Genomic DNA, 21919 nt, shown 5'->3' with positions numbered 1-21919 from the left:
GTTATATAGCAACTATGGTAATTGTGGTATTTTGCATTTTTTTTAAAATGATTTAAGAGGAAATTTGTTACCGGTCTGGAAAATCAGCCTCCTTTAGCATCGTGGACTATATGCAGCAAAGAGTAAGACTTGGCCAGCCTCTGCCCTCATGGAACTTAGGAGTCCAACAGCTGGTCTCTGCACTAGATTTCCCAGATGACCAAGAACCATGGCTTCCAGCCCTGAGCTCATGCTGTTTCTATTATAAGGTAGTCATCATTGTACTTTAATTTAAGCGTCAGTGAGAGAGTTTGCAAGGGAATAGAAAGGTGCTAAAAGAGGAAGGAGGTGCGTGACAAAGACTCACCATCTTTTCAAAGACTAGTCAGTTTAATTACAAGGCTTCTAGACCACAGTTAGAAGCAGTAAATCTGAAGGCGAAGAGGTGCTAAAAGCAGACACAATGACATCCGTAAAAAGTAACAACTGACAGCAAAACTAGAAATCAGATCCAGTAAAATATTTTTTTCCATAATGATGCCCTTGAGTCATTATGAAGAGGTTAAATCATATTCAGAATACTTTAAGAAGGCAGGAAAGACTCATTTATTAAGTGCCTATTATATTCTGCTAAACATCATGCTAAGCGCATTTCATAAATATTATCTCATTTGATCCTCACAACCACCAGGGGAGCTAGATGCTATTATTATCCCCATTTTACAGATGAGGAAATGAAGGCAAACAGGGGGTTCATGACTTAAGCTACTAAGTGTCTAAGGCTGTATTTGAACTTAGGTCTGTTCTATCCACTGTGTCACCTAACTGCCCTCCCTATGGTAGAAGGAAGGCTATAACCTGGCTCATAAGATTCTCATCCCAAATGATTAAAATAAGCATAGTTTTGTTAATGAAAAGTATGTAGTTTGAATGATCTGGTAAATTATATGCTGAAAACGTGAGGCATTACTCTATGTGGGTGAATTTTCTTGGTGATGACAAAGGTGGAAGGTTGGGAGAATCTTTCACCTTCATTAGTGCTGACATCATGTACCTGGACACCCATTTTCACAAACTCTAGGGTTACCTTATGAAATCAGATTCTTATACAGTCTGAGCTAAGGGTTGCTGTGGCAGCTGTGCCTGTAATGATCCCCCCAAAGTCGGAAAGACATTCTCTGACTCCAAGCCTATTTGTAAAATGAGAAGGACTAACATTCATCTGATACAAGGGATGGAAATCTTGAATGTTTGCAATCAGTTTTGAAATGCTTTGATAATACCTGTGTCAGAGCTGATATGTAAAATCGTTAGGAAAAAGTCGCAGGCCTGGGTTTTCCTGACATCTTCCCAAAGGGATGCTTTCAAAAGTAGGATGAAGACATGCATGGTGTGGCTCTGGGGTGTAGGGTGTAGCATTTGGACGAGGCTGTCGGATGTAGCTACTGGATGGCGCTATAAGCAAGTGGCTTGAGCCAAAAGGGCACTCTGCCTAGCCTGGCAATTACTTCCCTTGGCTTCTCAAACCTGCACAGATAGGCACCAGGGTGTAAGTGGAATGGATTGGGTTTGAAGGCTCTCATGTCTATGACATGATCAAAACCACTAGATTGGAAACTCCTCAAAGTCAGGGTCATGTCTTATACTTTTCCAATCTCATTTTTCCTTATTCCATGAAACCCAGGAGAGCCCTCTGTCCTTGATAAACAAGGCTGACTGTATAAATGAATAATGTATCATTTTTCCAGAATTTTGAACCTTTCAGGGCAGGGGAGTTAGAGAAAGGAGACACTGGAAAAATAACACAGAGTGGGGACATTCTACAACCCAATAACTGTATTGAAAGCAAATCTGTGAAAAAACAGGACTCTCCTAAAACAAACGGTTTCCTAAGTTCACCCATCTTGGTAAATGTTATCACCCAAGGAAATAAAGGGAGAATCTTTTCTTTTGACTCTGACTTTGAGGCTACAGCCTTGACCTAATCCCTTTTATCAATGCCACCCACATGAAACAGATCCTAGCATACATTTAAGCACCCATTCTAAAGTTCTCAGTTTAGGGTCAGAAGACCTGGATTCAAATTCTAGCTCTGAAATTCACTAAGTTTGGGAAAAGGACTCTCTGGGCCTCAATTTCCTCATCTGTAAAATGAGGAAGTTAAACCAGATGATCCCTATGATTCCCTCCAGTCCTAATATCCTATGGTTCTGTGATTTTGGTATGAGCAAAGCTAAGTGTGCAAACTGTATAGTCTGGCAAATTACAGGCACACATCATCCTGACCAAGTTCAAACCAGCTTAAGCCACAGCTGTGGCTTCTGGACTCAGGTCCGTACCACGCCTGTACCCCATGCCAGCTAGGGTTTCGCCCTCTTACCCACAGTCCTTAACTTAAGCATGGAGCTTTCTGGATGGTCTCTGACTACAATCTCTGGTTTCGGGTCATCATTGTTCTCTCTACAATTCCCTGAAAGTCTGAAGCTGTTGTCTGTCTTTCCCCAGCACACACACCCAGGATATCTTGAATCTCTCTGTCTGTAAGATTCCATTCTAGGGCCATTTCCATTAGCTGATGGTCTCTAGTTCTTGCTATAACTGGTTTGATCCTTTCATAATTAATCTCCAGTTTTTTATGTTCTTATTTCCTCCTTTTTCTGAGGGAGGCTCTTTCTTCACCTGATCCCCGTTTGCTCTAACCTAGGTGTCATCTCTGTTTCACTCCAGAGGTTTCTTCTCTTTGGGTGATACAAATTTTTTATCTGATACAAATTTTTAATTACCAAATCACTGAATTCACAGAATCAAAGAGGAATTTTTTTTTTTAAAGCACCTGTTCTGTGCCCATCACTTTGGGAGCTCTAAGAGGAAGGGAAGACCCAGAGAGTTTCCAGTCTAATTGGGGAGAGGAGGATTGTGGGATCACAGATACAAAACTGGAAGGGACCTCAGAGGCCATCTAGTCCCCTCCCTCACCCCACTCCTGCTCCAAGTTTTGTACATGAAGAAACCAAGGTCTGGGGTGGCCCACAGTAGGACAGGTAGTAAGCATCATTAGTAGGATTTGAATTCAATTCCTCTGACTCCAGAGACACTGCTCTCTACTGCTTCCTGCACACACAAGACAAAGAGAGAACACTTGCGTGCCTCTGAGATGGGAGGGTTAGTGTGAGCTAGATAGAGCAGGTGGAGAAGGAGAGAATTGGGGTTGGGCCTGGAAGCATTTCAGGGTTGGGGAACCTGAGGCCTTGAGGCCCCATGTGGCCCTCTAGGTCCTCAACTACCCAATTCTATTTTCCCTGGCTGGGAAAACAGAATGATCAAAGGGTCAAAGCACTGAATGAGCACAGTTTTTGTGGGGGACAGGGAGGAGAACTGACAGAACAAGGATTTGTACTGGGAAAACAGTAGAATATATGGCTAGTAACTAGGAGGTCTTGAAAGCCAGTGAAAGATGCTTGGTCTTCATTTGGTGGGCAATGGGAATCCCATTCAAAGTTTTTGGGCAAAGGTCACTGTGGTGCTTTAAGTCTGACAATGATATGCTGGATAGGGTGAAGGAGGCCTGGGGTAGACACCAGAAGCAGGGAGAATAGTGTTACTTTAACCATCCAAATAGGAGGGGATGAGGGTTTAACTAGGTTAAGAGCCATAAGAATGGAGAGGAAGGAGTGCTTTTTCTACAGCTATAAAAGAGCATGAATAAAGCAAGTAAGCACATGCACACATACGCGCGTGAGCGCGCGCACACACACACACACACACACACAGTATTTAGAAGCAGTGATTCATGTATAGTTCCTGAGGTACAGTGTTTGGTGTGGGTTGAGCCCAAGATGTCCTTCTGGATCCTCAGCATCTATGAGAAATGTGGCTCTGCTGGGCCCTGAATACTCTGTACCAGGAAAGGAAAAGAATTCCCCCTCTTCCCCTCTACCCATTCTCACCCCTCTCTGAAACTCTCAATTCACCCCAGAGCATTGGCACTAGGTCCCATGGCAACTCAAAGGTCTGGCCTCATTCCCACTCCTCTAAAGCATATGGCAACTGAGTCTCTCTTGTGGCTCACTCCTTTGCAAGAGTGAGGTGGTACTACTCAGGCTAAGGAGCCAGGTCACTGAGCACACTCTGCCCAACTGGAAGGAAGAATGAGACAGAGCTCCATTCATTCAGTCACTGAGTCAGGCAATGAGGGAAGCAGCTGCCCTGGTGATCCAAAGGGCAGTTTCTTTGCTGGGCTACTGTTGCTCTGGGGACAACACTTGGCTCTCCCTCCCCCTGCCACCCTCCTCAGATTGCTCATACTCCTTGGCAAGCAGGGATAGGAGCTGAAGATTCTATAGAATATCCTGCTCCACAGATAGCCACTGTGTAAAGGTCTTAGACTACTTAACTCATATACATCATCCATGTATATTAATCTCTCCAATGACCCCAGGGTTCAGAGGATCAAGGTGGTGACACCAGAGAAATGGAATATAAATTCAGATGCTGTACGTTTCTGTTTCCTCCGCAGTAATTACCCATTTGTTTTGCGCTTGGGAACTGGACTGTGTAATATGTTTCATGATTTATTTTTCAAATCAAGCCATCTCACGCTGCTTCAAGGCCTCCATGTGGGAGCCAATGAAAATCAGGGAGTCAGTGATGGGAGGTCCACTCTGCCCTTCCTTCCCCATACCCCAACCCTCCCCACCCCTTAAGGCAATCAAAGGACCCTGAAAGAAGTGAAGTTAGCTTAACTAGAAGCCAAGGTAAACAATGCTTAGTCCAAGTGAACTTTCCCTGGGGATCAAAAATATAATGCAATTTGTACCATTCAAAGATATTCTCTGCTGCCACCAAGGATGAGACCAGGTAGCAAGTGCTACCATAAATGTAATCTCTAGACGCATGTAAAGTGCTCTGGACGTATGTAAAATCTTTGCTGATACCAAAATTAGTATGATCTTAATACTATCTCAAAAGTTCTGGCTAATCTTGTGAATAATCACTTAAAACATGCTCATTAAATAGGTTGAAAAAGCTGTCACTCATGAACTTGAAGTAAAAACTTTTGTTGCCAGACATGGCCCTTGATAAAACTGAGAAGAGGCCAAGTTTTTCTTTAATGCCCTTTAAAGATCCTTCTAACAGATTTCAACAACCCTTATCTCCCTACGTCCTTAACTCATCCAGTGGCCTACGTCCTACTCTGCTCCAAATCCCTTTAGTAATTTAAGAGAGCAGAGAAAAATGATCTATTTTAAAGTAAGATGTTGGTGATTTAGGGTTTTATCCCTCCCTAGAATATCTATATTTGAAAAGAATCTACAGGATAACTTTGTTATTTAAAAGGAATAACAAGTTGTACATAGTAGATTTGCAGTTTCATGTGCAATCATCTTTTTTTCTTATTTTACTATGTTATGAAAATGCTTGTTTTATTCTGTAAACTAAAAGTAAAATAAATTTAAGGAAAAAGACACAACATCTGACACAAGAATTAATGTCTACTAGTAGAATTAGAGGCATATTTGGGTTTGTGGGGATCAAAGGACAAATATTTATAAAGTGCTTAGCATAATGCCTGGCATATAGGAGTATTTAATAAATGCTTGTCCGCCCTTTTGCCCCATCATAGAAACATAGAATCTCAAAATTTACCTGACTCTTCAAAATGTTCTAGTCCAGCTCGCTTGATGCATGACTCCTCTTTATAATATCCCTGACAGATATCCAGTTTCTGCTCTTGCATTTCCCAGAATCAATTTAATTTTTATCATAACACGGGTCTTCCTTAGTCACATCACAGCAAATGCCAGCTCTTCTCTCTGTAAGTTTTCTCTCCCTGATACTAGAGTTTCCAACTGGATCTTTGCTTCTGGCTTGTATGAAGATTAGTCAGACTATGCTGACATTCGGCAGAGTATGGATGATGACTCCAGCACCGTTCAACTTGAAAGTATCTTTTATCTGGGCATTACTGGATTCTGAGTGACTCCTAGGTACCATCCAAGGACTTGTGACAGTACCTGTCCTTTGTCAGAGCTGCACTCACAAGGTAGTGGAGCATCTCTGAGCTATGTCCTCAAACCAGAAAAGTATCACAGTAAGAGAGAATTCTGCAACTAAGGATGAGACCAAGGAAAGTTAAGTGACATTCCTAAGGTCATACAGGTTGGTAGGGAGGAAATAAGCATTCACTAAGCACTTACTATGGGCCAGCTTCTGTGATAATTGCTTTACAAATATCATCTGATTTGATCCTCACAATGACCCTAGGAGATAGATGCTATTATAATCTTCATTTTACAGTTGAGGAAACTGAGACAGACAGCAGTCAAGTGACTTGACCAGAGTCACACAGAGAGTAAATATCTGAGGTTAGTTTTGAACACAGGTCTTCCTGCACTCTAATCACTGTAATATCTAGCTGGGATTCTAGCTTTGAGCCTAGATTAACTGCCTCCCCTCCTAATTTGAAAAGAGAAAACCTAGGGATAGCTGTCTCCCAAGTATCTGAAGGGCTCTCATAGAGAAAGTAGATGTAAGACAGTGGGGAGAAGTTGCTGAGGATCAGATTTAGGCTTAACCTAGGGAAAAAGTTGTCAATAATTAGAATTGGAAATGGCTGCCTCAGGAGGCAGTGGGCTGGCTCTCCCTTAATGGAGGTTTCCAAGTGAAGGCTGAATTGCTGGCAATGTTGTAGAAGGCATTTTTGACAAGTACAGGTTGTAGTAGATGACCTTTGAGGTTCCTCACAGATTCAAAATTCTGTGATCATAAGCCAGTGTGGATGACCAACTAGTTTCTTCCAATTACCTACAGAGAGATATAGACAAACAGGGTCCCAAGCCAAAGTCCTTGCTCTCATGGGAAACACAGAAATATATAAAATTGGTCATGTTCTATAAGAGGTCTATTGACTCATACTGGGCCAAAAGGCAAAGGACTCCTTGTACTGGGAGCCCAGAGTTTCCTGGATTGAATCATTCTGTAAATATTTCTTGAGGAACCCACTGTTTTCAAAATGAAAACTTGTCCTGCAAGAATGCAGAGAAGTGATTAATTCAGATCATCAACACTGAGCTTCAGTAGCTACTGCTCCTGGTTTATTGAGGAAGTAGGAGTCTACAGCTAAGTCCCACTCCTCTTTGTAGGTGGCACCGTGGATGGAATGCTTGGCCTCAGATATTTACTGGCTATGTGATACTGGGCAAGTCACCAAGCCTCTGCCTGCCTCAGTCTCCACAACTGAAATATGAGGAAAATGTTAGCCCCTACCTCCCAGGGTTGTTGTAAAGATCAAATGAGACAGTTTTTGTAAAAGGGCTTAACATAGCGCATGGTGGGTACTTAATGGTTATTTCCTTGTTTCCATAGACTTGACCCTGCTCCCCCCCCCCCCCCATGCCTCCAACGTGCTCTAATAGCTTCCTCCCTAGGGGTGTCCTTGCATGAGGGGGCATGCCCTCTGCTGGGTGCAAAACAGCTCTCCACTGCCCAGGCATCTGCACGGGGCATCGGCAAGTGTCAGCAATGCATCATTGATGGGAACCAGAAATAGAATCAGAAGGGGCATACTTTTGCTTTGGTACCATTTCGCTGAGGCCAACCCCACCTTATTTGGCCAGTGGTCTGGCCTTGGCCCCCAGCCTTTGGACCGTCCCCCTGATGATGCCTCCCTGGACTATTTTAGTCACCAACTAGGATGGCAGGGCCAAATCATCCCCTTTGGATGATGCAGTCTTTGCTGCAGATCCAGTATCCGTGTGTGACTGGCATGAGGAATACAGCTGAGGGTCAGGCAGGAAGGCTTTGGGAACCACCTGTCATTCTCCACTGCCCATTGTAGAATGTGACCAAGGAAGGAAGCATTATGACCTAATTCCCCACCCTGCGGGGCCTCTGCTGGCTTCTACTTCCCCTCCGCCCCACTGCCGGGTTTTTCTTTTGTTAGTTCAAGTTAGAAAACGACACCTGGCCTCAAAGAGACATGGCAGAGTAGGGTAATATGGGTAGCTGCAAAGGAAGGGTGAATGACTGTCAGGTGCTATCATCACCCTCCTCCCTGACTTCCTGGAGCATTTAATTGTCTCTACCATTTGATCTGGTGCTACCTCGAAGGGTTGTTGTGAGGATCAAATGAGATAATATTTATAAAACAGTCAGCCCAGTTCCTGGCACACACTGGCACTTAATAAATAAATGCTTGTTCTTTTCCCTCACTGAAAACATATTAACACCTGATCTTGGTGGTAGTTAGAATGAGTGACTGGTTGTGTGATTTAGAGAGGCTGAAAAGGTCTTCTCCTGTCCAAAAATCACCTCCCTTACCTGCTGGCTGATGCCTCAGATTTCTCTAACAGTGACAGAACCTTTCATTCTACCATCAGAGATAAGACAACATGCAAATACCCTTAGAGGAGAAAACACACTGACAAAATTATTCTCAGCTTGTTAGCATTTCTGGAGTACAGGCTGTGATGGAGGGCTGGAGGGCATTAGTACCTGACAAGGTGTGGCATCAGAGAGCTTTGGAGAGCCATGAAAGGATCCAGGAGAGACTGGGTATCAGTAGGAGAGTTCATTGATGCCTGTCTCCTATTATTGCTTGTTTCCTGGGTAAGTTTTATCTATAAACCCCTTCAATTCAACTTATTAAGTGCCTCAGTGGAGCAGTGGATAGTACTCTGGGCTTGGAATCAGGAAGACAGATCTTCCTGAGTTCAGATCTGGCCTCAAACACTTACTAGTTGTGTGACCCTGAGCAAGTCACTTAACCCTGACTGCCTCAGTTCCTTATCGTGTAAAGCTGGAGAAAGAAATGGCAAACTGCTCCAGTATCTTTGCCAAGAAAACTCCAAATGAGATCGTAAAGTGTCAGATACAATTGAACCATTTTAGCTCTCATTTTACAGGTAACTGAACAGAAGATAACTTGAGGAGAGAATGAGGGAGAAGGAAAGGGAAAAGAGGAGAACCAGCAATGTGAACAAGGAAAAGATAAGAAAACATTCCCCATAGGAAGTGGTTACCTAAATTGAGTCTTAAAGTGAGCTAAGGATTCCAAGGAATGGAGGAGAGGAAGAGGGAGGGAGATGGCCTGTGCTGTGGGAAACAGAATGGTGAGTTCAGGGAATGGTTCTAGTTTTGATGGAATGTAGAATGAATGAAGGGAAGTTGTATAAAGTAAGTCTGATAAGGTGAGCCAGAGCCAGATTATGAAAGGCTTTAGATGCCAGGCATTTAAGCAACATAGTGGCTACCATGTTAGAGTTGGCAGCAAGAAGGCCTGAATTCAGATCCTGCCTCAGACATTCACTAGCTGTGTGACCCTGGGCAAGTCACTTCTCTCTGCTTCAATTTCCTCACTTGGAAAACGGAGATAATAATAGCACCTATCTCCAATGCTTGTTGTGGAGATCAAATGAGATAACCTATGTCATGTGCTTTGAAAGCCTGAAAATGCTACATAAGTACTAGATGTCAATACTATTATATTATCAAAGATAAGGAGGGATTATGGGGAGGGACAAAAAATTTCAGAGCAAGAATGACAAGGTCACACCTATGCTTAAAGAAGATTATTTTAGTGAGCTAGGTGGATGATGGATTGGAGTAGGGAGAGTCTGGAAGCCAAGAGACTAAGAAGGATAGGACAATGATTGTGGGAAGGAAGAAAAGCTAAGACCTTGGGAGAGGTGAGGCTGAGGTATATGGAGATAAGACATCAGGAAGTGGAAAAATGGGATTTTCACATGGGCAGATGGTGACCAAATCTCAGACAATCAGACAAGGAGAAGGGAATTTACCAGCCAGAATGTGAGGCCAGGTCTTTTACTTTAATACTTTAAGGTTCTGTGACCTCATCAGTTTGGGGGCACTCCCTCCACAGCAGACTGCAACCCTTCCACAAATTAATAGGTGCCCTTAAGAGAGTTTGCTGAACTGCAGTCTTCATCAACATGTGGCCAACCACGTCATAGCTGCCTTTCTGAATTTAGCTAGGATCATAGGATCATAGAATCGTAGCTCACAGCTCATTTAGTACTCACAGTAACAACAACCACCACCGTTTATATAGCACTTTAAGGGTTGCAAAGTGCTTTACACGATACCTCATTTATCATCTTCCTTCAGAAAAATTAGACCAAGAGGGTTTAAATGTTTTTTCTAAAAACACACAGATAATAAGTGGCAGATGTGGGGTATAAAACCAGGATCTCCAACTCCAAACTAAGCATTTCTTTTCACTGTACCACAGTGCATCTCATCAGATGTAAAAAGACATAGAGTTCTCAGACAATTGATATACAGTCTATTTCAGCCTCGGGTTTCCCACTTGCAGCGCATTCAGCTTGGAAAGACTTGGCTTAGCTTACATTGATACAGCCTTTGAGAATCTAGGTCTACATCTATACCATTAGATTGTAAGCTCCTTGACAGCAGGGACTGTGTTTTTCTTTTTCTTTTTTTAATAGCCTTACTATAGGACATCTAGATAGTGAAGTGGATAGAGTGCTGGGCCTGGAGTCGAAAAGACCTGAGTTCAATCTCACCTTATTTACTTATTAGCTGTGTGACTCTGGGCAAGTCGTTCGACCCTGTTTGCCTCAGTTTCTTCATCTGCAACATGAGGTGGAAGAAGGAAGCGGTAAATCACTCCAGTATCTTTGCCAAGAAAACATCAACAGGGTCATAACGAGTTAGACACAAAAGTGCTTAGTACAGAACCTGGCAAACAGTAGGCACTTTTTAAATGTTTACCGATTGACTAATACCATGATGAGATATCGGAGTGAATTTAAATTTAAAATCTCATGCCTCTCTTCTCTCTCCTTTTTTGCTCCTCTCTCTCTTTCTCTTAGACAGCATTTATATAACACTTTAATATTTACAAAGGGGCTTTACATATTAATATATCATTTAATCCTCACAGTAACTTTGGGGTAGATATTATTAAAATCTCCATTTTACAGATCAGGAAATTGAGTCTAAGAGATGTAATACAATGAGCGTCTGAGGGAGGACTGGAACTCAGATTTTCCCTATTCCAAGTCTAGTGTTCTATCCACTGTGCCACAGGGATAGACACACACACACACACACACACACACACACACACACACACACACACGATTACAAGTCTTCCTGTAGCATTCAGCTTTAATAACTTAAAAACTGCAGTAAGACTTTTGGAATATCCTGTATATCTCACATTTCTATTTCATTTGAACAGTTTACAAGGCATTTTCCTCACAGAAATCCTATGAGGTAGGTGGTACAAGTATCTTTCTTTTTTTTTTTTTTTAAACAGATGATAAAATTGCTGCCCAGAGGAGTTAAGTGATTTGTCCATGGTCCCACGTATGTGACATCGAGATCTGGGGCCCCAGGCCCTCTGTTTACCAATACAACAAGGAGCTTTCCTCCACCTCACACTGAACCTCCTGTGAAATGTCTAACACACCTTTCCATGCGTAGTGGATACTCTAGAGCTAGAAGGAACCAGAGAAATCACTCAGTCCCATCATCTTACAAATGAAAAATCTTAGGTGGTTTATTTACTGAAGGCTTCATGAAGATACAGTGGAAGACTGGGACCAGTCCCTAAATTCTTCTGCATCCTATTTCTGAAACTTTCTCCTACATCACCCTTGAACTGAAATGAGTAGAAATGTGGCCAAGTAAACTTGCATTCCATTCCCAGATGTTCTTGGACCTTCTTCTGGGCCCGGTTTCCTAAGAGTGGATGTTACTTACAGTTCCTCTCTCCTCCATTACTGTTCTTATTATTTATTAATTTACAGGAGGAAATTCTGAGACTAAATTTCCTGAGGTTCACAGTCAGTTTGGAGCTTGTGAGAGGAAAAAAAGTCTAGTCATGCAAAATCATCATGTAATTATTTATAATTTCCAGAACAAGCCTCTCTCTCACTCAGCCAGGTTTGAAATAGTTCCAGAAAATCCCCAATATCCATGACAAATGGTGGTTAGGATGCAAGGACTACACTGTGAAGCAGATCGAGGAGACATAGCTTCAGCTCCAGGGGGAGAGGGGGTTTACAAAGAGGAAAAACCAAAGATGGTGGTGACAGGAGGGAAGCCCAAACCTGCTCCTTCTGGTTTCTCTCATTTGCATTCTTAAAGCACAGCAGGGCAATGGGAAGGTGCAGTAATGATGAGACTGAGGAATGAATTAACTAGGACAAAAATCCCTAGAGGACATGGGTCATTCAAGGTAGAATTCTGGGCCAACATCTGGGAAATGGGAGATGCTGCTTTGCAAATTCAAACACAGATATTCTTCAGTGCCTTCTAAGAAGTGCCTGATGGAAATCATCACATTTATATAAACAAACAAAAAAAGAAAATTGAAAGGCCAACTCCATCTTGACATCCACCTTTGTCCCCTTTTCCCTACCCCAAGCACTGATTTGAATACTGATCTTGTGGAACACATTCCTGGCTTTCAAATTATTTTCTGAACTGTCCATTTGAGAAAATGACAGAGGCTCCATCAAGGAGGGATAGGAATAGGGGTACATGCTGGACGCTTTCTTACTGCACATGAAAGTTACATTCCAGCTGCTGAGTTCTCTTGATATCATTAGGGCAACTATACATCAGGCAAATGCATCAAGGAGCTTTGAGTGGGCACAAAACTGTTCATTCCAAGGTGAGCCCTGGGAAAGTCACACTCTCCCTGGCCATCGTTCTCAGCAGTCAAATGAAATGGTTTAGTTAGATGAGGTCTAAGACCTCATCAAGCTCTACTTAAGTCCACAGTGTGTAACTCAGTGCCTGGCGAACATCAGGTGCTTAATAAATGCTTGTTGATTAAATGGCTTGATAGTCTTCTCTACCAGGAATGAGGAACCTTTTTTTTTTCCCTTTTGAGGGCCAATAATGGAGAAGAAAAAGATGTGATCAAGGGATCATATAAATAAAACAGAATTTAATTCAATTTGTTTCTAAAGCTGGAAATAGAAAACATGCTACAATTTGCTTTTTTTTTTAATTAAAGACATTAAATATTCTATTTTATTAAACAAATACCACAAATAACAAAACAAAACCTGCTCTAGTCTTATATTAGAGGCAGCTAGGTGGTACAGGAGATAGAACCTGGGGCCTGGAGTCAGAGAGACCTGGTTTCTGATCCAGTCTCAGATATTTACTAGTTGTTTGACCCTGGGCTAGTCACTTAACCTCTGTCAACCTCAAATTCCTCATCAGTAAAATGGGAATAAAACTTCCCAGGCTCAAATGACATAATGTTTATAAAGTGCTCTGTAAATCTTACAGTGCTATATAAATACTAGTTATTATTAATATTTTAATGCAAATAACATTAACATTATAGGTTAAGGGAAGGAGAAATGAGGAAGTATGAGAGAAAAAGGAAAGGAAAATAGGAAAAGAAAAAAAGAAAGAGAAATAACAGACACAGAGAAAGGTATATGTGAAGGTACACAGAGAGAGCAAATATAGGTACCAATGAAAAGTACAAGGTGCTCCACAAGTTTGGGTGCAGCTTTAGTCTTTGATATAGGTGCACAGAGAGACACCTGGAAGGGATAAAGGGGAGAAAGAGGAGGGAGAGAAGCGGAATGAGAGAAAAGAGAATATATAACATTTCCATTTTGTAATCTTTAAAGACCTTTTTGCTAAAGAATTTTATAATGATGGTGCATTTCTGTAATAGTGGCCTCACATGGTAACACCGTAACTCCATCTTCCATCTCCCTGCCTGGAATGCCCTCTCTTCTCATCTCTGCCCTGTGGAGTCCCTCTCTTCCTGGAAGACACAGCTCAAGCACCATCTTCTATGTTAAGTCTTTTGTATAGGATTCCCCAGCTGCTAGGACTTTCCCTACAGAGAGAGCTGTCTTACATTTCACTCCTCTATATTCATCCAACTTACATTTGTTCTATTTATATCCATATATGTACCCTGTCTTCTCCATTAGAATGAAAGTTCCTTGGAAGTAGGAATTGTTTAATTCTGTTATTCTTATTCCTTTCTAACTCAAAACTTGCCACATAATTGGTGTTTAATATATAACTGTTGATTAACTGATTGTGACCATGGGCAAGGTTTCTGGTGGTAGGGATGGTCCTCAAGTGAAGTTCATCCTGAATCCAAACTTGCTTATACTTTCTATGGAGGTATCTGACTGGATATCATAGAAGACAATACCTCCTTCTTACTCAGCAATCAAAAGGAGATGTTAAAAGAGTAGAATTTTGGGGGGTGGGGTAGTCTCTGAATTACCGTGGGGAAGAAAGGGCTCATTTCCTTCTCCATGACCTTTCTTCTAGGATCAAGGAGAATCCTAAGGGGTATATGATTTGATACTTTACTAGGGACTCAGTGCCAAAAAGGAAGAAGGCTGGCCTTTGACCTAGTAGGTCATTAACTTTTCAACTTCTATAGCCTATGTATCTATCATCTATCATCCATCCATCCATCCATCCATCCATCCATCCATCCATCCATCCACCCACCCATCGATGCATCCATCCATCGATGCATCCATCTACCTACCTACTAACCATACTGACCATTTCTCAGCAATTAGGAAATGAATACCCTTGTTCCCAGCTTAGTGTAAAACAAAAAACAACACAAAATCCTTCTCAGGGTGGATTAATACTTCTACTAATAAAAAATCGGTGCTTTATATACATCATTTTACTTGAGCTTCACAGCAAATCAGAAAGGCAGTACACATATTACTACCCCTATTTTACAGATGAGAAAAGTGTGGCACACAATGTCACAGCGTCACAGATGTGGCAGAGCCAATACCTGAACCCGGGTGTTTTGTTTGTTTTTGACTCTAAACACTAAGGCTACCTCCAGGATGGTTCCTTGAATCTATAGTGAGGATAATGTTATGAAGCTTTTATGTCCCCTGCAGCAAGAAATACCTTTCTTCACATTAAACAGCAAGGTGAGAACAGACCAGCCCCTTGAAATGACTGTCCTCAGTGGCACTAGTCTACCCCTTATATGAACATTTCTTCTTCCTTGACACACCTGGGACCTTCCTAATTTCTCCAACTTTGCTTTAGTCAAAACTCACTTTCAAGAAGAGATCTAACATCATCCATTCACATTCTCGTATGAACTGGTTTGCCAGCATGGTACCTCATCTGAGGTGTTGGCAGTTTTGTGAGGGCCATTTCCAGTTGTCCTGATCTATATCTTGCCACTGGATCCAAATGTCTCCAGAGGAGAAAGAGAGACTGGTGACCTTGCACAGCCCTCCCTTCCTTAAATCCAATTCACTTGCAAACCATGGCATCATCTTCCTGATGTCATGGTCCTCTTTGAACAACAAGCAACCAACAACCTTCACTTTGGTAGAGTCTTAGAGTAGACCAGCGCTGAGAGATGGCTACAAATCTCGGAACATCCAAATCTCCAAAGAATCTAAATTGTGGGTGACCCAAAGGGCCACGAAATGATATATATAGGAGGTGAAAATATGTAGTATGTTACAAGTGTTATTTGTGTGTAAGAAGTGGCACAAAATATCTCATTTTGGAAAGACACTTTTGGAGAAGGAGGTAGGCTGGTCACGTAGAAAGAACAAGGGGTTACCTAGATATCCCAAGTGATACACCGGTAATCATACAGTGATTTAAAAAAAAAGATTCTTAACCTTTCTGCATCACGATCCCTCTTTAGTAACTGATGAAGACCATGAACCCCTTCTCAGAATAATATTTTTAAATGCACAAAATAAAATGCATAAAATTACAAAAGAACCCAATTATATTTAATTACCAAAATAATAATAGCTCGCATTTATATAGTGCTTTAAGGTTTGGCAAAGTGCTTTACTTATGTTATCTCATTTGAGCCTTACAACAGCCCTGGGAGGTGGGTGCTATTATTTCACAGACCAGGAAAGTAAGGCTAGGAAAGGTTAAGTGACTTGCCTAGAATCACAGGACTAATAAGTGGCTAAGGCAGTATTTAAACTCAGGTCTTCCTGACTCCAGGTTCTACACTCTGTCCCCCTAGCTGCCTCCCCCAAGTCCATGGACCTAAGGTTAAGAACCGCTGTCCTAGAGGTAGAATACTGAACTTCATTTATAGGAGACTTATAGGAAAACATGAACAGGAATTACTTGGGATGAGAAGGTCCATGGGTAGGTTATAGCCTAGAGTAATGGAGAGAATCAGTCAACTCATAAAGCCATTAGAGTATAATCAGCCTTTATTAAGCACCTAATATGTGCCAGGCACTGAGCTGGTCACTATGGATGAAATCCTCCTCTGTTTACACATCAGGCTAGCCCTGAGGGATTGGAAATGTTCCTTTTTGTTTGGTGCAAGGAATTGGATTCCTTGCTGTGCAAAATCAAACCCCCATCTAAACCACCTGAGAGAAAGCCCTTCTTACCCAAGAGTCGTTGGCGTGCAAGAGCTGTTGGCGTGCAAGAGCCAGCCACATCAATCAAGTCCTCCCACTGATGTTCTGAACCCCTCAGCACTCCCACTGACATGAGGGAGATCATGCTTCCTGATTACCTACTTGGTTAAAGATTTGGGGCACGGGCTGTTGAGCGTCTGCCATGTTATTTAGCTAGGACTTTGTATGTCAGAAAACATGTGCCCTCAGAAGGGAGGAAGAGACACCAATGTTATGATGTGATAACTAAGATATCATTCGTGGGTCAAAATATCATTCAGGCATCATGAACCAGGGCACATCTATCCCTTTGTTATAGAGAAGCAATCCAAAGCACAGTGCCAGATGAAGGATGGTTCAGTAGACTTGTGTTTGTATTTTCTTTATAAGTGGGCTATATGTAACCCTCAACTTAATTGCATTTTGGGAGCAGTGTGTCGTATAGATTGGAGTAGGGAGAGCTTTGAGGCAAGGAGATCTGTGAGGAGACTGTTGGGGTAGTCTAGAATGACAAACAATGGAAGCCCTCATCGATGTGACAGCTGAGTGAACACAGAGAAGGGATCAACTGGGAGAAATGTTTATTGGAGGTAGAAGTGGCAAGATTTGGCAAGAGATTGGATATGTGAGATGAGAAAGAATGAGGAGTCAAGGATTAAAATTCTGTTGTTGCTAAGTTGTTTTTCAGTCACATCTGACTATTCATGATCCCAGATGGAGTACTTTTTGACAAAGATACTGGAGTGGTTTGTCATTTTCTTTTCTGGCTCATTTTATAGATGAAGAAACTGAGGCAAAAAGGGTGAAGTGTCTTGCCCAAGGTCACACAGCTAGTAAGTGTCTAAGGCCGGATCTGATCTCCAAAAGATAAGTCTTCCTGATTTCAGGCCCTGCATTCTATCCACTGCAGCCCCAAGGATTCAAATACAGTGAATGAAATAATCCTGATTTGGGAACTTGCATTTTAATAGGGATGAGAAATACTTGAATAAGTATATACATGATAAATATAAACAGAATAAGTACAAATGCAAAATAACTAAGTATAAGGTAGTTAGATTAGCAGCTGGGAGGACTGAGAAAGACCTCATGTAGAACATGGTACTTGAGCCGAGTCTGGAAGGGAGAGAGAGATTTTGTGAAGTCAAGGGAGGAATGCATTCCAGGCACAGTGTCAGGAGATGGAGAATGGTGAGTAGTTTACGAGGGACCAGAGCTAAGGGAAAAATCTCAGTAGTGTAATGATGAACAGTGTGCTGGTTTTGAGTTCTGGTTCAAGCTTAAGTCTCTACTTCACTTTGTGACTTCAGGCAAGTGACTTTATTTCGGTGCCTCAACTTTTCAATCTTTAAAATGAGGGGATGTTGGCCAAATGATGTCTAAAATCCCTTTCAGTCTGATGACTTTATAATATAAGTACACCTTTGAAAATACTAACATTCTTTCACTATTTTATATCTGTTCCTGGACCGAACTTAAAGGCAACCTACAGAACAAAAAACACAAAGAGCCATGTTCTTAATGGTATCCATGCAGAGCTAGAAGCATGAATATTCTGTCTAGGAGAGTAACATTGTGATAGCAAATCTCCACCCCCACCCCCCCATTGTGACCATGTTAGAGCCTCTGTCCTTCCCAACTGATACCTTACAATAAAGTCCTCCATGGCTCAGAGCCCTAGCCAGATGGACAGCTGGGGAAAGGAATTCAGCAACTCATGGAGGGAGGGAGAGGAGTAGAGTTCCCAGCCCTGCTGTTTAATACCACCTGCCCCAGTAGAAAGGCCAGGTCCGCAGATCTGACCTCTAGGGCTTTGATGGAGCTTGGTCCTCAGCCAGGTGTCTTTGTCTGATGCCTGTTGGCAGGATACAATCTGGCTGCAACCAAGTCATGGGGTCTGCAGACCTCATAGCTCTTTTATTCTCTTGGACACAGCTATCTGGCCCTTCTTACCTACTAAGCGTGCCACTTCTTAGAGCTGGGACAAAGCTTTGGAGAGCCTACAGTGATGACATCATAAAGACAGAACTCTCTAGAAATCAAGGCACACTTCTTATTTCTATATTATCCCAGCATTCAAGCAACCTTCCAACCTCTGCCCCATCCTGCACACCTCTGCCAAATTAATCCCTCCTGAAACACTGGTCTTCATATATTTGGGAAAGCCTTCACTAGTTCCCCATTGCCAACATGGTTCTATTCAGCTCAATTTGACAAACAACTTTTTAATTGAATATTTAGAACACCATGCTAGGCCCTGGGGATTTGGGGGTATGAGTTGAATAATAATCCATGGTTTCTGCCTTTACTTAGCGTTCAGTCTTGTAATGAAATGAGTATTTCTTGACTAGGAATCAAACCCAGGTTGTGGTAGAACCATTAAGACTAAAGTACAAACTTGTTTACTTGGTATTCAGACTCCTCACAGTCTGACTCCAATTAAGCTCTCCTGGCGCCCTATCTCTCTTTTTCTGCCTCTCTCCTTTCCTCTCTCTCTCTGCTTCTGAAACTCCAACCACTGTGGCTTCACTAATCCCCAAATATGTATCCTTTTTCCCATAATAACTCATTTACAGTTTGCAAAACTTTTTCCTCACAACAACTTCATTAATTAGGTAGTGAAAGTATTATTATTCCCCTTTCCCAGAACCTCTGAAAGGCTGACTAGCCTATATTCACATATCTCATAAGTATCTGTCTTGAGTCAGGCTTCAAATGCTGGTTTCCTGACTCCAATTCTAACACTCAATCCCTTACAATTATCTCCTGTGTTACCTTTGGCAAATCATTTAATCTGGTCATTGCACCCAGATGGCCCTGGAGGAGAAAGTGAGGCTGGTGACCTTGCACAGCCCTCCCTCCCTCCAATCCAAGTCAATTGCAAGTCATGTCATCATCTCCCTGATATCATGGTCTTCTTTGAGAACGAAGGACACACACAACAACAATTTCCATGGATCAGTTTCCTCATCTGCAAAATGAGAGGTGACCCCGTAAGGTCTCTGAGGTTCTTAATCTATGAGCCACAATAGTATATTGTCTCATGTGCGTTTTCCTCTCCACATTTCTGCCCTTCCCTTACAAGAGGTGGCCTGAATAACATCTCATCAATGAAGATTTCTTCAGTCACCTTAGCCCACAGGAAGTGATATCTATATCCCTCATCAGCACTCTAGAGCACTGTTTTTAACACTTTCCTGAAACATAGCAGTTAGAGTTTTATTACTAATTATAACTTTATTTATGCATATTTTATCTCCCTGACAAGATAACAAATTTCATCTCTCCATATTTGCCATTTTCCCCATAGCACCAAGTCCAATGCCTTATACATGGAAGGCTTCCTCATATAATTCTGTTGATGTAACTTTTGATAAATTTATGGATGAAGGATTCATCATTAATTAAGGGAAGCTTGTCAATTAGCAATAAAACTCTAAATGCTAGGTTTCAGGTAAGTGTTTGCCAAACTGTCTACAAAAGGATCATAAATTGAGAGTCAGAAGGGACCTTCAAGATTCAGCTCCTCATTTGATGGATGAGGAAACTGAAGACAAGAGAATATGCTAAAGCCACACAAATGGTAACTGGCAGAGTCAAGATTCATGCCCAGGTGGAGGGCTCCCTTTTTACTGTATCAACCACAATGATGTGGGTCCAACTTTCAAGGCCCCTGAAAAACTGGGGTAGTTACAACACTGACAGGTTCACTCATATGCATGGGGCCTCTGACACTGTCTTTGCTGAGATCTAGTGAGGCAATGTCTAGCTTTAACAAACTGTAATAAAAAAGGAATAAATTCTTGCCAGAAATACAAATATAAACATGGTTGTCCCATACAGTTTTATTTTGTACAGGGCATATCTACAGGAATATCTGGGGACTTTACATTAGCCACTGTTGATCCCTAGGCCCTACTTTGCAAACCATTGCACTAAAGTAGGGGTTGTTGCTATAATACTAATTAAGTGTTTATTGACTCCAACTCATGTTCTTAAAAGAATGAAGACTTTATGAATGCAGAGATTCTGAAACTCCCCTACAGTGTTTTTACATAGTGAACTTTTAAATGATTGATGAATGAATGTTTCCCAAGCTGTTCCACATTGCTTTATCATAGAGGTATTGCAGGGGCAGCTAGGTAGGGCCATGGATGGAGCACCAGACTGAGAGTCTGGAAGACTCCTCTTTCTTAGTTCAAATTCGGCCTCAGACAATTACTAGCTCTGTGACCCTAGGCAAGTCACATCACTCTGTTTTGCCCCAATTTCCTTATCTGTAAAATGAACTGGAGAAGGAAATGGCAAACCACTCCTTTGCCAAGAAAATCCCAGAATGGGTCACAAAGAGTCAGACACAACTGAAAAATAACTAAATAACAAAAATTCCAGGACCAAGATTTAGGACAGGATACTAGAAAAAAGCAAGCTGAAAACCATTATAAAGCACCAAACCTTCTTGGGCCTGGTTTTTTTTTCTTTAAATCTGAAAAATGGAGATAATAAAAATACCTGCACAGCCTAACTTAGAGAGTTATTGTGAGGAAGATGCTTTGTAAATCATAAAGTGACATATAAATGCATTATTATGATTCACAGACACCTTCTTCATTCCTCTTAACATGACAACACCTGAGTCAGAACTCTGTCACCCTAGAATCAAGTTCCAACCTTCACTTCAATGCACAACTCTCTTGGAAGACCTACCTTTAAGGAGCATGTTTAAAAAGAAAAACAAGCTGGAGATGACACAAAAAGAAATTTAAGAGACTGGGGAAAATATTTTCAGCAATGATGACATAAAAATTTATCTTTGAAAATTTAACAAGAACTTATATAAATATTTAAGAGTAACATCCATACCAGTTGGATAAGTGGTCAAAGTGATATCAGCAGAAAAGGATTTAGATAAAATAAACACTTTAAAAGAATAAAAGAAGTTCACTAATAACCCAAGAAATGCAAATTAAAATGACTTGGTACCATTTTATGCTTGTTGAATTGGCACAAAAAATTTAAAAGCAACAAAACTCAATGTTGATAGAGTTGTGGGAAAAAAAAGATAACAGGTAGACCCATATATTATTGGTGGAATTGCAAACTGGAAGAGTCTTTTTGGGAAGAAATTTGACATCACACATGAAGAGTTACCCCCCCCCCCAAATACTTATAATCTTTGACCCATTATTAGAAATATACCTTAAGAGATTATAAAAAATAAAATGAGCTACCATCAGTGAACTTCAAAGATATTTATAGCAGAATAATATTTGTAATTGCAAAGAAATAGAAATAAACTGATTGTCCAGTAGTTGGGAAAGGACTGGGAATTCCCTGTGCCTGGAATGCTCTCCAACTTCACCTTTAACTCCCAGCATTCCTGGCTTAATGCACTTTCTGGAGAAGGCCTGTACTGGTCACCTCAATTGCCATGCCTGCCCCTTTAACGTTACCTTGTATCTGCTCTGTTTATCTTGTATATGGTCATTTGTTCATATTTCATTCTCTCTATTAAAACGTAGGCT

The 21919-nt window shown here is 41.5% G+C and overlaps 1 protein-coding gene across 7 annotated transcripts in view; it reads right to left on the bottom strand.

Moving 5' to 3' along the window:
- The window catches only part of PRKAG2 (protein kinase AMP-activated non-catalytic subunit gamma 2), a 452122-nt gene that overhangs the window by 162824 nt on the left and 267379 nt on the right, over positions 1-21919 (bottom strand). Inside the window, exon 1 of one of the 7 annotated variants that reach the window (XM_072652172.1) lies at positions 5626-7324. The exons of the other annotated variants lie outside the window; for them this stretch is intronic. Coding sequence (XP_072508273.1) covers positions 5626-5716 — 91 coding nt within the window. The 5' untranslated portion in view covers positions 5717-7324. Of the gene's footprint in view, positions 1-5625; positions 7325-21919 lie in introns of those variants that run through there. 7 annotated transcript variants of the gene reach the window in all.

This window comes from Notamacropus eugenii, chromosome 3, assembly GCF_028372415.1.
Source record: "Notamacropus eugenii isolate mMacEug1 chromosome 3, mMacEug1.pri_v2, whole genome shotgun sequence".
Classification (NCBI taxonomy): Eukaryota; Metazoa; Chordata; class Mammalia; order Diprotodontia; family Macropodidae; genus Notamacropus; species Notamacropus eugenii.
Note: the sequence above shows the minus strand (reverse complement) of the source record. Positions and strands in the feature narration are given on the sequence as shown.